General features: G+C 34.9%; 1 protein-coding gene across 7 annotated transcripts in view; it reads left to right on the top strand.

Annotated features, from left to right (window-relative positions):
• The window catches only part of TMEM161B (transmembrane protein 161B), a 73,827-nt gene that overhangs the window by 42,452 nt on the left and 14,603 nt on the right, over positions 1 to 16,772 (top strand). For 3 of the 7 annotated variants that reach the window (XM_001085376.5, XM_028849564.2, XM_015140390.3), the window contains 2 exons: positions 769 to 866; positions 5,551 to 5,707. In XM_001085376.5, coding sequence (XP_001085376.2) covers positions 769 to 866; positions 5,551 to 5,707 — 255 coding nt within the window. Of the gene's footprint in view, positions 1 to 768; positions 867 to 4,551; positions 4,639 to 5,550; positions 5,708 to 15,946; positions 16,014 to 16,772 lie in introns of those variants that run through there. The other 4 variants (XM_078004963.1, XM_078004964.1, XM_078004965.1 and 1 more) reach the window with 3 other exon arrangements.

Below are 16,772 nucleotides of genomic sequence, written 5' to 3'. Positions count from 1 at the left end.
TTCAGTATTGAGATTAATAGTATTAAAACTTAGTTGAAGCTGGCCATGGGGGTGTGTACCTGTAGTCCCAGCTACTCAGAGACTGAAGCAGGAAAATTGTTTGAGCCCAGGAATTTTGAGTCCAGCCTGGGCAACTGTGTGTCTAAAGAAATACATAAAATAATAAATTGAAACCTTAGTTTATTACTTTCTATATGTTTGTCTTTAAAAATTAAATTTGGAAATCATACAGATACACCAGAAGAATTTGTTTTCCTTCATTTGTGATTTTTAGTAAAAACTATTGCAAGTTAGTCTTTCATGTTTCTGAATTTCTCATACACATAAATCTTAATATAATTCTTCAACTCTGATTTGCATATGGTTCCGGGTCTGTTTATATGTATGTACGTGTGTGTGTTTATACACGTCACTTCAAGGAGAAGTGCACTTTGTCTTCATTTGCATTTACTCTTGTGCTTAAAGAAAAAAGAGAGTAGGAGAAATGGGTGTGAAATGCTAAGCTAGAAAAAAAGGTTTTGTTGCAGTAACTAATTTAGGTAATTATTTCCCTGGTAATCTGTATATTCACATAATAATTTACATTCAAATTTTATAGTACTCTTTTTAAAACTACCTTTGAGTACCTTACATCCTTATTGATGAAATATTAGGAATTCTGCCTTTACACTGTGAAATTTAAAACTTCATTTGTAATTAGTTTGAAACAAGCACTTGGATAACAGTGTAGGTAACTTGTTTTTTGTGTCACTTGTCTGATTTTTATAGGAAATATAATGGTCACATTGAAAGTAAGCCATTAACCATTCCAAAGGATATTGACCTTCATCTAGAAACAAAATCAGTTACAGAAGTGGATACTTTAGGTAAGGGAAATCTTGGTAAAATGTTCTATGAATCTCAGTTTTATATTATGGCAGTGAAAGTACTTTCATTTTAATCATTAAGTCCATTATACAGAATAAGGAATCTTTCTAAGAACTTAGATGCTCAAATGACTTCATTTGAATTGAATTTCTTTTTTTGTTCACCTAACTTGTATTATTTTTCCTATTTTCGGAAGAGGCTAACTTACACAAGTTTATTATGCAGTTTCTGTTTATTAGATTGAGATCACAGTCAATTTTTATTATCTAGAATTCTAGACTTCCTTTTACTCTTTGTTTCAGCCTGCCCTTTTCTAATGTGGCTTGCAAAACTGCATTTGAAATGTCTGGCCATGAGCAGCCCAGGGGTTGGGGTGCCTACTTTTATGCAGTTGAAAAATCGAATACAACTTTTTACTGCTCATGAACCTAATTACTAACAGCCTACTCCTGACCAGAATATTTACCAATAACATAAAAAATCAACACTTTTTTTGTGTTATATGTATTATATACTGTATTATAACAATAAAGTAAGCTAGAGAAAAGAAAATGTTATTAAGAAAATCATAAGGGAGAAAAAATATATTTCCTCTTAAGTGGAAGTGGATCATCATAAAAGTCTTCATCACTGTGATATTCACTTTCAGTAGGCCGAGGAGGAGAAGGAAGAGGAGGGGTTGGTCTTGCTGGTCAGAGGTGGCAGAGGTGGAAGAGAATCTGCATATAAGTAGATGTGCACAGTTCAAACTGTATTGTTCAAGGGTCAACTGTATTTCTATTGATTTACCCATATTTAGAGTAATTCAATTTTATTCTCACATATATTAGAAAGGAAAATGGTTTTAGAATAATGAACTGAATTAGAAATCAGAAAAATTTACTTATCCAGGATTTACTTTCATCCATTTGTTATTTCCAAATAGGTCATTTAGTTTTCCTCCTATAAATTATAGAACTGTAGTGTCTCAATTATTGTAATTATATAATGACTGCGATGATTCTAGTTTAAAATGATATTAATATGAAATTATTTGAATCTTAGAAGGAAGAGGCATCTAAGGTGATATAATTTAAAACACTGGTTTTTAAACTTTGGGATATATCAAAATCACTTGATGAGTTCTTTGAAATGGATTCTCTACTCCCATCCTTGAAGATTCAGTAAATGTAGAGTAGGTTTTGGGAATTTACATTTTTAAAAGTGCTCCAAGTGATTTTGATTTTTGACTAGGTTTGAGAACCACTGGTTTATGTGATAAATGAAATGATGCGTGTTTTTTAAAAATAATTCTGATAATGTCAAATAAGGTGTCATTATGTAATTTGACCCTTCTTGGGTTAAATCATACCACCATCAAAAAATCTTAAGAGGTCTAGCATCTCAAATAGTATTATTTTATGATACAAGGTGGCTTCAAAATACGTGAAGGTTTATTATTACATCTGTAAAGGTTGTATGTGTATGTAAAGCATGTCCTAGAACTAAAAAATATCAGTGAAGAGCAATATAAATCACTTGTCTAATATCATTTAGACTCTTTTTTTTTTTTTTTTGAGACGGATTGCTCTGTCACCCAGGCTGGAGTGCAGTGGTGTGATCTCGGCTCACTGCAAGCTGCACCTCCCAGGTTTATGCCATTCTCCTGCCTCAGCCTCCCGAGTAGCTGGGACTACAGGTGCCCGCCACCACGCCCAGCTAATTTTTTTGTATTTTTTAGTGGAGATGGGGTTTCACCATGTTAGCCAGGATGGTCTCAATCTCCTGACCTCGTGATCTGCCCACCTCAGCCTCTCAAAGTGCTAGGATTACAGGCGTGAGCCACCGCGCCAGACCCATTTAGACTTTTAAAACTGGTTATGTCTTCCTCTTTTTTCTTTTTAACTATTTTACATTCAACATTTAAAACATTTAAAGGCACTTTGACTTTTTGATTAGTAGTTGTCACATATGTTTCACTACTCCTAAATGTGCTTACTTGTATAAAATGTTCATAGATACGTATAAGTACAATAATATATAAACGTTCTTCCTGATTTTTAGTAGTTTTGACATTTTTACAAATAATGTTTATTGAATAATTTGTCAGCTAGCTTTAATAAGATCTTAAAATTGTTGAGTATCAGGCATTGTTACAATATTTTACTTGTATTACCCCATCCTCACAATTCTGAAGTAGGTAACTGTTATCAGTTTTTGTTTTTGTTTTTTTAATTCATTAGGAAGAAGAGTTAAATAACTTGGACAGGGTTACACACTGAATGTGGTACAGCCACTCAATGAGAACTAGGCTATTTTAATGAACTTAAAAAAAAAAAAAAAAAGAATTTAGGGTATTGTAGCTTTAGCATGTAGTTTATGGAGTATTTGGTTTCACTTTTAGGATTTTTAGAACTAGTCGCAAATGATACTCGTTTATCAACTGGTCATGTAATATCAAGAGCATTTCCAGTTAACCAGAATAGCAGGGAGATGTTCATATATGTTTGTAAGTTTTCTTAGTCATTTGTGAATGCATGTTGTATATGTGTGTTTAGGTGAAAGTACAGGGTTTTCTGTCTTCTTTTGACTTCAATATTTTATTAAAAGGCATATATATAATTGTATTATTGATTACACAAAGAATGTAACATGAGTTAAATAGCCAAGAATATATATAATTTGTACTTTCATGGAATGTATATATTATTGATGTCCCAATAATTATCATAAAAGTCTATCTTAATTTGTATTAACTATGTATTATAAGAACCTCTTAAAGAACATTAGAACTTTTGAATGTCACTTCACTGTTTGCTATGAGTGAGTTCCATGGAGGAAGTCCCTATGAGTATGGGTAGGTTTGGAGAATTAGAATGCTTACTTAAATTATTGATAATAAAACTGAAAACTTTACATGGATTTTGGTCTGTCCTTTCCATCCACTTCCCGACCTCCTTCCAGATAGAAATCTCAGTATGGGTGATTTTTTTTTTTTTTCTTAGCAGGAGGAAGGGATTGAGGGTAAGCATCCTGTAACTGCATCAGAATCTTTCAGGCTTATGTTCAGAAGCTGTAGGTAAATCTCAATAGAAGACCTAAAGCAGGGCTGTGGTTCATGCCTGTAATCCCACCTCTTTTGGAGGCCAAGGTGGGAGGATGGCTTGAGCCCAAGAGTTTGAGAACAGCCTGGGCAATATAGTGAAACCATATCTGTACAAAAAATTTAAAAATTCGCCAAGTTTGATGGTGTGCATCTGTAGTCTCAGCTACTAGGAAAGCTGAGGTGGGAAGATTGTTTGAGCCCCAGAAGCTGAAGCTTCAGTGAGCTATGATCACACCGCTGCACTCTCAGAAAACCTAAAGTAGTTAACCTAAAAGTTAAAGTACATTGAAGTAGATTAAGAGTGTTACAATAACTTGATGCAAATTTAAAAATCATAAAAGGATTTTGGATTATCAAAATTTTATGTTCATCTTATAGAAATGGTATAAAATTTGGTTAGTTTTGATACTACTTTTAATAGGTCTTACTGTATGTGATATTTTCAAAATACTTTTTCTATAAGAATGTTGTATTTTCAAGTGTAATTGTATTATATTTTATCACTAAAAACTGTCCAAAGCAATGCAGATCATTTTATTATGTGCCATAAGAACATCTGAATTGATGGTTATGTACGTGATTTACTTCCACATTTTTAGGAGGCCTTCTAAAAAATGATGTTGATGTTTTGGACTACACTCTGGTAGAAGTAAACCAGAATACCTATGCCAACTGAGATGCAAAGGGTGATGGAATTATATTTACTTTCAAAGAATGTTAATTTCAATGTAAACTCTTAAGAATGGAATAGTTTGTTGAAAGGGTATGGTTTTATGGAAAATTAACAGACATTTTATAAACTTTTCTTGCAGAACAAAATAGGGTATAAGAGTTATATTTAGTTCATTATTTTTCTTGAGACAGAGTCTTGCTCTGTCATTCAGGTTGGAGTGCCGTGGCGTGAACTCAGCTCACTGCAACCTCCGCCTCCCAGGTTCAAGCTCTTCTACCTCGGCCTCCCAAGTAGCTGGGACTACAGGTGCCTGCCACAACGCCCAGCTAATTTTTGTATTTTTGGTAAAAACGGGGCTTTGCCGTGTTGGCCAGGCTAGTTTCGAACTCCTGACCTCAGGTGATCCGCCTGCGTTGGCCTCCCAAAGTGCTGGGATTACCAGCGTGAGCCACCGCGTCCGGCCTTATTATTTTAATCTGTAGTATTTCATAGAATTACTAGTTTACAATTAGTACAGCCAATAATTGTAACATAAAGTTTAACTCTTACTTCACAGAAGTGAACAGTATAACTAAATTGTTGTGTTCCAGACTAAGTTGTTTTCTGAAGTGAAGGTATTTAAAATAAAACACTTATAATTTCTGTAAAAAATAGCTAATCAGTTAATACCAATAAATTTGCAATCATACTTTACCAACAACTTAAATAACTTTGGTAATCTTTTAAGGTTTATTTTAATTTGTGAGGTATTAAAATTTAGTTTTGGATGCTAACATCCTCATTCTATTTTCTGCATTTTTAGATTCATATATTTGTAAATCTTACATTGCAAATGAACAAATAAAGTCTAGCATATTTTAATTATAAATAAGTCCTCATAAGTTATTTATGAAAATTTAAGTGAAACTTTTTTTTTTTCCCCCAGCATTGCATTACTTTCCAGAATACCAGTGGCTGGTGGATTTCACAGTGGCTGCTACAGTTGTGTATCTAGTAACTGAAGTCTACTACAATTTTATGAAACCTACACAGGAAATGAATATCAGCTTAGTCTGGTGCCTGCTTGTTTTGTCTTTTGCAATGTATCCTTCAAAACATCATTAATATTAATTTATTTTGCAGATAACACCATTAGGTCTCATCTCTGATTTGAGAAAGATTTTATGTTATTAGATAACTTTTCTTTATTGAAATCTTTTTTATGTAATTGAAAACATTTTCAAAGTAATAGAGTTAAATAATTTAAAAAGCTAAATGTAAGAAAAATGCCAGTGCCCTGCTTTTCCTTTTTATCCAAGTCTAATGTCACAGAGACAGCCACGTTCACCCCTTTTAGGCATTTATTTTAGGAATTCCTTCCTTGTGTTTAAATATTATGTGATAATGGTACTATTTATATATTACTGCACCTTTCTCCCTCTTCTCTTTTCTTCCCTTTTTTCATTCTCCCAAAATAGTTAGAGATAACATTTTATTAAATTTATAGTCAGTTTTACCATGTTATGCCTATGAAAATATTATTTACAGCTGGACATTATAGTGTATTATTACTACTATAAATAATTTTTTATTTTTGTAATTGTGGAAACTATAAACTCTTCCACAGAATTGATAGAACCTCAGTAGTTCAGATACTTCATTTCTGGTTTTTTTTTTTTTCTCATAGAAATATCCTCCTGGAGCCCTCAGTTTTCTAAACTTCAGTATAACTAATATCCTGTGACTTTCTTTACTGTCTTCCAAAAATTCCCTCTACCCCTTTCTGGATCTCATGATTTCCTCTTCCTTGGTTTATTCTTTTTTTTTTTTTTTTTTTTTTGCAGAGCACATTCTCCTATGGTGTCCTTAGAAAGGCTGCTAAATTTTTATTTTTAAATCTTGCTTTCCTGGAATTATCTTTATTTTTCCCCTCATACTTGATTGATAGATTGGCTCAGTAGAAAATTCTAAGAAAGAAATAGGTTTGCTTGAGAATCTTGAAGTCTCTTGAGAAATTGGATGTCCTTTTGTTTTTCATATATACCTATCCTTCCCCTAGTACATACACCCTCTGGAAGCTTTTTCTTTTTATTCTTCTGGTTTCTGACGTTTTATCATTGATAGTGCTAAGTTCTAGATTTACCCTTTAAATCTGAAAACTCATGTCTTTTACTACTATTTTTGTTTTCTTATTTTTATTAAAATTAAATATGTTCCCTGCTCTTTTCTTTATTTCCGTCTCTCCAGCGGCAACTTCTTCTAGCTCTTCTCTGTTTGATGCTTACTTTTATATTTCCATGTACTTCCAAGGCTGTTCCTTGATTTTAGTTTTAAGCGTAACTATTGCCATTTCAGTTTGGAAATAAGGATTAAGCACATATCTTTGGGCTGCCAGTTAACCATTGATCATTTTCTATTCATCTTCCACATATAGTAATGTCATGTTTTTAGAACAGTATTCAGTGTTTATGCCGTGATCATGTAAACACCACTCACAGATGAATAGTTAGTTGCCTTAATGTATTCAGAAGTATCAAGTAATATGTCAATTTCATCTTGAATAGAGTTCCTCCTGGAGCCCTCAGATAAGCCCCAGTCTAGATTGGTTGACCTTCCCACCTGATGTGCACCTATTCCCCTGGTATCACTCATCATCTTCTTAGAGATTCTCTTTGCATCTCCCTCAAATTGGAGCTCTTTTTAAAGATATTCTATGTCTACCTCCTACTTGGTTTACTTTCTGATTTTGGTGGAGCATATTCTTCAGTATCATCTTCAAAAAGGTTGCATGGGAACTACATTTTTTGTGACCTTGCTGTTTTGAAAATATTTTACATTTTCCCTAAAAATTAATTTTTCCTTTGGCTGAGAATGTAATTCCATGCTGAAAATTATTCCCTTGATAATTTTGAAGGCATTATGTTTTTGTCTTTGAAGTTCCATTCTTACTCTTAAGAACTGAGCTGCCAATCCAATTTCTCATTTATTTTCTTTTTCTTTTGAGACAGGGTCTCACTGTGTTGCCTAGGCTGGAGTACAGTGGTGCAATCACATTCTCGTTTATTTTTTGTAGAGACGGGGTCTCCCCAGCTTGCCCAAGCTGGTGTTAACTCCTGGCCTCAAGGCTTCTCCTGCCTTGGCCTTCCAGAGTGCTGAGATTACAGGTGTGATCTATTGCGCCCAGGAATCTGATTTTTTTATAAGTTCTGTTTTTTTCTTTGTGTTATCATTACCATCTTTTTTTAGCTAGCCACCTGGTGTGCTAAAATTTTATGATGATGTGCCATATTTAGGGTCTGTTTTCATCCCGTGTTGGGACTTTACCAGTCTATGAACTCATGTTCTTGAGTTCTAGAAAATTGTTTTGAATTATTTTATTCGTATCTACAGCCATACCACCCTGGACACACCCAATCTCATCTGAATTATTTTATTGGTGATTTTTCTCTTCTCTATTTTCTCTCTTTCTGGAATGCTTGTTATTCAGATATTCGATCTCCTAGACTGGTTTCCCAAGAGTGTTATCCTCTTTCTTGCATGTATATGTTTATGTTTATATTTTTATATTATTTGTTTTTCTGGGACATGTTCTTAACTTTCTTAACTTTTTATTGAGTTTATTATTTTGAATTTCTGCTATAATTTTTAATTTTCACAACCTCTTTTTCTTCTGTTCCACTACCCCTTTGATGGAATTCTGCTCATTTTATGGTTACATTATCTTCCCGTGTCTGTTTAAGATATTAATGATAGATTTTGTTAAGGTTTTTTTCTTTTGTCTGCCTAGTATCTTTTTACTCTGAGTTGCTTTTGTTTGGTTGCTGTCTTTCACGTTGAAGGCTCTTAGAGAGCTCTAGTGACTGATGTTTGCCTGTCCGTAATTAAGTGTGAGACACTAAAAAACTGAATGGAGGCTCTGAGCACATGGTGAGGTAAGTTGCTGAATCATCTGGATAGGCCAGAGATTATCTTTTTACCCTCTCGAAAGCATAAATCTCCATACTTGCTTCAGATGTGGGCAGATTGAACTGGTTACTTTTAAAAAGTACTGATTTCATTAGTACTTATTTTTAATACCTCCTATTATTACCGCCCCCCCTCCCCCTGCCGCTGCCGCCACCAACACACACACATTCAGTAACCAGCACTTTCACCCTAGTGTAGAGAATTATTTGTCATCTAACCAATTTCCTTATCCTTTTGTGGAGTTTTGCAGTAAAAAGGCAGATTTCTTCTTGGCTGTCCGATTGAGCTTCTTCATTCTGTTGAGCCTGCTTTCTAGCTTCCACAATTTTTTTGCTTTTTCTCTTACTTTATTCATGTTTCTTAAAACCGGATTCCTTTACCATCATTTTGGTGGGATTTAGGAAGTGACAAAAAGTAACTGATTTGCTTAATCTGTCTTAAAGACTTTTTTTTTTTAGAGACATGGTCTTGCTCTGTTGCCCAGGCTGTAGTGCAGTGGTGTGATCATAGTTCACTGCAGCCTCTAACTCCTGAGCTCAAATGTTTCTCCCACCCCAGCCCTCTGAGTAACTGAGAGTACAGGCACGTGCCATCACAACTGGCTAGGTCTGGGAAGTCTTAATAACTGCAGTACAGACTTTTAATCTTCCTGTTTTATCCATTCATCAACCCTGTGTTTGAAGGTACCTCGTATCTCCAGTACTTTTCCCAGGTTTCTGATGAATGAATTGGCTTTCTTCTTACTGAGTTCCTCCCCTTGCAGATCAAGTATAGCAGAGAAAGCTGAAACCTAATTGCTTTTCTCTATCCACTTAACATCTTCCAAAATTTTGTTGATTTCTTATTTATTTACTTACTTACTAATTTTTGTCTCTTTTTCTATTCTCTATTCTTGAGGTTTTTGACTTTTTTATGTGCCTTGCTGAGTTAGATTGTGACAATGAGCAGAGGAAATGCATGTCTTACGTCTTAATATTCAACCGGAGACTGTAGCACCGTCTTTTAAACTTGTTAAGTGGATACCATTTAAAATATGTGACATAATTTGACAGTTCATCACCAGCATACTACCCTTCCGTTGCCTCTTTTGGATTGATTTAGGTATAATTTAGACTAGGAGAGCCAGAAAAAAGTCTTAAGAGTCAATATCCACAAAGTATGTAGTATACTGGGTAGAAATACTAATCACGTGTGTTAGTTGAGAAACATCCTTAGATATCCAGTGTTACAGTAACTCTAAGAGCAGTTTTTAAATTCAAGCTCATAAAATATTCCTGTTTAATTCTGTGGTATTAAATATGTGAAAATAACAATCAGAATAAAGACCTATCCCTAGATATCAAGTCATATAAAACACATGAAAACTATTTTCCCATGATAATTAACACGAGCTGATTATATGTCATGTTACTTTTTTTATACTTCAGTGAGTTCTCATGTTCTCCAAAATACTGCCCTTTCTTTTTTTTCCCCCAGAGACAAGGTCTCACTCTATCGCCCAAGCTGTGGTGCAGTTGCACAGTCCTAACTCACCGTATCCTTGAGCTCCTGGGCTCAAGTAATCCTCCTGCCTCAGCCTCCAGAGTAGCTAGGACTACAGTTGCACCCAGCTAATTTTTGATTTTTGTAGAGATGGGATCTCACTATGTTGTCCAGGCTAGTCTTAAACTCCTGGCCTCAAGCCATCCTCCTGCCTCAGCCTCCCAACACACTGGGATTACAGGTATGAGTCTCTGTTCCCTGCCAGTATTGCTTATTATTGAATATTCTTTTCTTCACTTTCTTCATGGCTAACACCTATGTGGGAACACATATACTTGATTTGCAGTTTTATTTTAATGTGATTGAGCCCTTGATACATCCCTACCAGATAAGTTAGAAAAATATGCTTTTTAATAGCTATTCATATTGTTTATGTGAGTAAATTTTATGTTTCAGTTTACTCTCTAATGCCTAATAATGCGGGAGCAAAGGTCCCACACAGCCTTTAGCACTGGAACTGACTTTGCTTCGTTTTAAGTAATGCATTTGTGAAAGGCATCAAACAGTAACATCTCTGCAGGAATCCTGTAGCTGGCTGTCTCCCTATCCCAGAGAGGACAGAAAGTGCTGAAGAGCTTACAGGCCAAGCTACTTTCTGCCAGCTTTGATACTGCACAAAGAGGGTGGGGAAGGAGGCAGTAAAATTGTGTGTATGCTTGGGTATGTGATTTTTTGTTGTTGTTCAAACCTGTAGCATGTGATGAAGTTACCTACCACCTTTAAAGGCATATAGGAGACCAGAATTAAATTCCAGATATCCAGATTAACGCCAGAAAGAAATACGTTTACAGCCTATCTTTTATCTTTAGATAGGCTGGAGTATAGCTGAAGTAACCCCTGTCTGGCTTCTCTTTGTTTTCTTATTGTATGTGCCTACTTATTAGTCAAACACATGTCTCCATTGATTACATAGGACAATAGCTTTGCTTAATTCCATAGTCATACATACTTCAGTTAATTCAGAAATTCTCTGCAGTTGTTACTGATGAAATGTTCTTTGTTAAAATGGTCCCTAAATTAAATGGTCCCCAAAATTAAAATGGTCCCCAAATTAGACACATAAAACTTTAAAAATCAGTTCACTTTAAGGAAGAAAATTAATTTCCATGATTTTTTTTTCTTTCCCTCATCACTTATATGTGACATACATAGGACAGCAAATTATGCTTTCTGCAGCATCTTAAAAGTTCTAAAAGCACAGGAATGACTTTTTAAAATTTGACACTAAAACCTTGAACCCTGAAACCTAGAACTGAGTCTTCTCTTGTCATCAGCTCTGCTTTCTGCTTCACCTGAGGTGTTCAGGCATCTCAGCCATCAGAGCTGCTTTGAATCTCACTCCTAAAGCCAAACTAATTCTCAGCTCTACTCTACTTTCTTTCTCATTTGTAATTCTAACCATTTTCTCTGACCAAGTCTGTGTGTTCCCCTTCCATTTATGCCAAGTTATATGTTATGGGGAAGGAAAAAGGTAAAGAAACCCTTGCAGTGAGGATGGAGTATTTCTATTAAGTGTCTTTCCTGTATGATGGCCCATGAAGTCTTAGAGTCACTGTAGAAATGTGTACTGATTTTATGGATATGAAGCATATCGTTTTCACTTATGAAAAAATGAAAAGTAAAAAGGTAAAAATGTGGCTTGCAAAGCCCGAGGTCCTTCGGTGGAAGTAAAACTTTAAAGAATGAAAATATTCTACAATGTATAGATTTTTTTTTCCCAAGAACCTTTCTTAGAAATAAGCTGTAGCACAGAGAGTAATACTGAGTCAATTATGTGAATTTGAGTGAGAAGAAAGCTATTCTACAAAGAGTGATAAAGCTTCTCAGTAGTCCTATTATATTTGGTTAAAGGCCTGGATCATTAGTCACATTTCCACAGTGCTTGTATTTTACAATGTGGAGGTTTAAGGTACAAAACCCTATTATGTATGTTTTCATGGCTACGTTAAAATTTTAATTTTCTTTCGTTGCCAGGCATACAAATTTTATGCAAAGCTAAAAACTGTGACTAGTTTAAGTTAAAATAAATTCTAAAGTTTTCTGGTTTAATATTCAGTTCTGTATGTAGATTTGTATATTAAAGGTCTACAAATGTTGCATTTATTTGCTGTGGGAAATAGACAACTACAACAAACTAGTACAACTTAGTCACCATTTCCAAATGCCTTCAAAGGCTCTAAGTTACTATATTCTTTTATTTACAAAAGTGTTCTGCTTTAGATTAATAAGGAAAAACAAAACATTTCATCCTGAAGTAAACTGTGTAAGATTTCAGTTCTAGTGAGAAAAAGAATGAAACTCAGAGTTATTGAATCTGAGCCAAGGTACTTGTTTTATGTTGAAAACTTGTATATGACGTGTTATATCAAAGCCTGTTTGTTGTATGAACATGGAGATTTTTTCGTGACATTAATGCTGTCGTATTACTCAGATTTCAAGACAAAAAACTAGAATTAAATAGGGATTTGGGGTAATAGGACGTTATTTCTGTTTATTAATTTATAATTGAGTCTGACTTTGCTCTTTTAGCTGGAAAGTGATTTTTTTTTTTCTGAAACTAAAATTTTGTTCTGAAAATAAAAATTTTTCTGAAACTAAAAGATAGTTTTCTTTTGTATTTTAAATAAACGTTGTATATTATGCTTTTAGAAATTTTTGGCTATTATTTCTCTTTACAGTCTGGTTAGGTTGAGGCTGGCTCTAAGCTTTTTTTGTGGAATGGCGTTTTAAACATGCACGATACTTTTTTGCATATATCTAAGGGAATTTTAGGTTCTTTTTCTCTATAATTAAAGTAATGGAACTTGCATATCTAAGAAAGTATGAAAAATGTTTTAGTTTAAAACTATTTTTGTTAAAAAATTTTTTTTAACATTGGAAGATACAATCATATTATTTTTAAGACTTTTACTTAATAGGTCATTAGGATTAATGTACTTAGTTTTCAGTGTATATGTGTAATAAGTTCTTGGTATAGTTTGTAGGTTTCTTTGCAATGTAGAATGTGAAGTATAATGTATTTTTAGTATTTTAGTTGCCTTATGGAAAAACAAACGTGGAAGATTTAATTATTTGAATAGAAAAAAAATTAGGGATTTTATTTAGTACCAATGGTCAGAAAAACAATAGAATCTTTTTTCACAGAACAGAAAAACTCAGTTTGCATAAAAATCACTTAATTGAGTGGAAATATGTTCTGTTTTAAAGAGATAATCATAAATTTGTGAAAGTTTTTTGAGAAATCTCTGTGTTTATTCTTTAGGATACTATTTATCATATTTGTGTATTAGCAACAAAATATTTCTTCTTGGAATATGGGTCTATTTCTTTTCTTCTCAAAAGAGCATTGATAAAATATCTTTGAACAATCTCGGGATATTAGCGTATAGACAGTGTTTTCTTAATTTGAGAATTGGGCCTTTAAAGCAGTTTATAAACTAAGTTGAAACATAATGGTACTTTTCTCTTTTTTTTGAGATAGTCTCGCTCCGTCGCCCAGGCTGGAGTGAAGTCGTGATCTTGGCTTATTGCAGCCTCAGCCTCCTGGGTTCAAGTGAGTCTCGTGCCTCAGCCTCCTGGGTAGCTGGGACTATAGGCCACCACACCTGGCTAATTTTTTGTATTTTTAGTAGAGATGGTGTTTCACCACGTTGCCCAGGCTGGTCATGAATTCCTGAGCTCAGGCAATTTGCTCACCTCGACCTCCCAAGGTGCTAGGATTACAGGTGTGAGCCACTGGACCCGGCCCATAATAGTACTTTTATAAGTATATGTTATTTAAGTTGTTATTCTAAATCTGAGAGAAATTTGCCATTTTAGACCTAAAAATTGAACCTGTTTATCATTTGGAAGCTTATCTTCAGCTTGAAGGTAAACCTCCTGAGGAAATTGTACTACCTGTCCTTGACTTTTCTTTCCTATTACAATTTAGTGTTTTTATTTCTTGATTTGTTGAAATGTTTTGGTGGCGCTTTCTGCTAAAGCATGCATGTGGGGTAGGTAGCTATTTTTAGACTTTGCAGTTTTGAAAGTTAATTTTATACTCATTCTGTTGTTGGCATTTGGTTGGTTATAGAATTCTAGGTTATCTGTATTTTTCTTCATAATTTTGAAGGCATTGCTCCATTGTCCTCAACCTTGAAAAATGCTATTAAGAATTACTTATGGTGGGCCGGGCGCGGTGGCTCAAGCCTGTAATCCCCGCACTTTGGGAGGCCCAGACGGGTGGATCATGAGGTCAGGAGATCGAGACCATCCTGGCTAACACGGTGAAACCCCGTCTCTATTTTAAAAATACGAAAAACTAGCCGGGCGAGGTGGCGGGCGCCTGTAGTACCAGCTACTCGGGAGGCTGAGGCAGGAGAATGGCATAAACCTGGGAAGCGGAGCTTGCAGTGAGCTGAGATCCGGCCACTGCACTCCAGCCTGGGTGACAGAGCGAGACTCCGTCTCAAAAAAAAAAAAAAAAAGATTTACTTATGGTGATATTTAGTCTTTTGCATATACCTAATTTTGCTTTATTGTTCTTCTGAGGAAACTTTTACAGTTGTCTCTTGGTTGGTCTTGTTTCTGAAGGTTCATGATGATGTACCTCATGAGGATCTTTTTTACTTCTTTGTGGTGAGCTTTTGGTAGGCTCTTTAATTTGGAAACATCAAGTTTAGAAAATTTCTTTGATTATGTCTTTGAGAATTTCTTCTCTCTGTCCCTCCACTCCCATTTTCTTTCTCTGTCTCACATTTGTTAGTCAGATGTATGTTCTGGATTAACCTCTCATCAGCTTTTGTCTTTTTTTCTTTCTTTCTTTCTTTTTTTTTTTTTTTTGATGGAATCTTGCTCTGTTACCAGGCTGGCGTGCAGTGGTGCGATCTTGGCTCACTGCAACGTCCATGTCCTGGATTCAAGCAATTCTCCTTCCTCAGCCTCCCGAGTTAGCTGGAATTACAGGCGCCCACCACCATGCCCGGCTAATTTTTGTATGTTCAGTAGAGACAGGATTTTGCCCTGTTGGCCAGGCTGGTCTTGAACTCCTAACCCCAGGTGATCTGCCCACCTTAGCCTCCCAAAGTGCTGGGATTACAGGTGTGAGCCACCATGCCTGGCCTTGTCTTACTTTTCATTTTGTCTTTTTGTTCTGCTTGATGGAACTTTTAATTTTTTTTTCTTATTTTTCCTGTCCTGTTTCTTGTTGATGCCTAACCATTCCTTTTTCATAGCATCCTGCTCTTATTTCAAGATGCATTTATCTTTGTCTAGCTTTATGAAATATACATATCCTATGTTTATAAATACCTAAATAAAAATGTGTGTATCTGTTTCTGTATATATAGTTATATATCTAAACTTCATTCTGCTGCCTTTATCATCTCTTTTTTTCTTGAAGTTACTTTTTTTCTGTTGCTGATTTTAGCTCTTTCTTTTTTTAAATAAGATGTGATGCTCTAATACAGATATTGCCTAACTATGACTTGCAGTATCTGGGTTGCAGCCTGTTTTTGTACAGCTCTTGAGCTAAGAATGGCTTTTTGACATTGTTAAAGTATTAGGGGAACAAAGTAGGCAGAAGAATATGCTACAGAGACTGCATATGGACCACAAAGCCTAAAGTATTTACTATCTGGTCTTTTATAGAATATGTTTTCCAATTCCTTTTTTAATGTCTGAGGATTCCTTTCATTTTTAAGAGATGGCCATTAAAAGCTGATTGGAAGCTCTGTATATAATTAGGGCTTGGTTAGTTTCACTAAGGAATACCTTGGTAATACTAAAGCCAGCTTTATTTTAGGTAGCCCAAAGTGTCATTGTTTATTGGTCTTTTCCTTGAGGCTTTTCAGTTTCTCTAGAGGAGAATCTCTTAATCTCCTGCCTGGAGTGTACAAACCTGCTACACATGTTTCCAAGGTGAGTACTACCTTTGAGTGTAGACTTTCACCTGATCATCCTGTTTTTGATGCAGTTGACTAAATCTGTACTCTCCTGTGCCTCAGGTTCAGTTTCTTCAGAGGCAAAAATCTTAGTCTTCTGCTGGAGTCAGAGTGGTCTGGCTGCATAGAAAGAAAATCAGTGGAGAGTTGTGAGCGCAGTTGCCACTTACATAGAAGTCAGTGCATACCACATCACTGCCTGTATACTTCTTAATCTTGTACCTCTTAAATTAAATTATCGAATTTTAAAGATTTAAACACAATCAGGAATGGTATCATTATCTGTTTGTATTGTATTGATCCATATGTTTTTGTATACATTCCCATAGTTTTGGTATTACATGTTAAATATTTAATTCAGTTATCTAGAAAACATTTAAGTTGTTGCTGAGAACTAGGATGATTTAATCTTTGATTTTCAAAATAACCCTGTGAGGTTGTGGATTGTGGTGGCGGCATTTTACAAATGAAGAAACTGAGACACGGAGAAATTAATTTTCATGTAGAAGATCACGTAGTTTAGTAAGAGTAGAACGAGGATTAAGCCAAACACTCTAGGTCTAGAGAATGCTTTCTTTACAACTTGGTCACACTATAGTTTAAAATAGTATATTGACTACATGGCAAGTGAATTATATTAGTAAGTGATACAATAAGTTCCAAAGAGGAAAAGAATGGCCTCAGCTGAGAAGGTAATGGTAAGTATCATGAAAGATGTGGAGCTTTTGTTGAGTCT

Source organism: Macaca mulatta, chromosome 6 (assembly GCF_049350105.2).
Source record: "Macaca mulatta isolate MMU2019108-1 chromosome 6, T2T-MMU8v2.0, whole genome shotgun sequence".
Taxonomy (NCBI): Eukaryota; Metazoa; Chordata; class Mammalia; order Primates; family Cercopithecidae; genus Macaca; species Macaca mulatta.
This window is presented reverse-complemented; position numbering and strand designations above follow the sequence as displayed.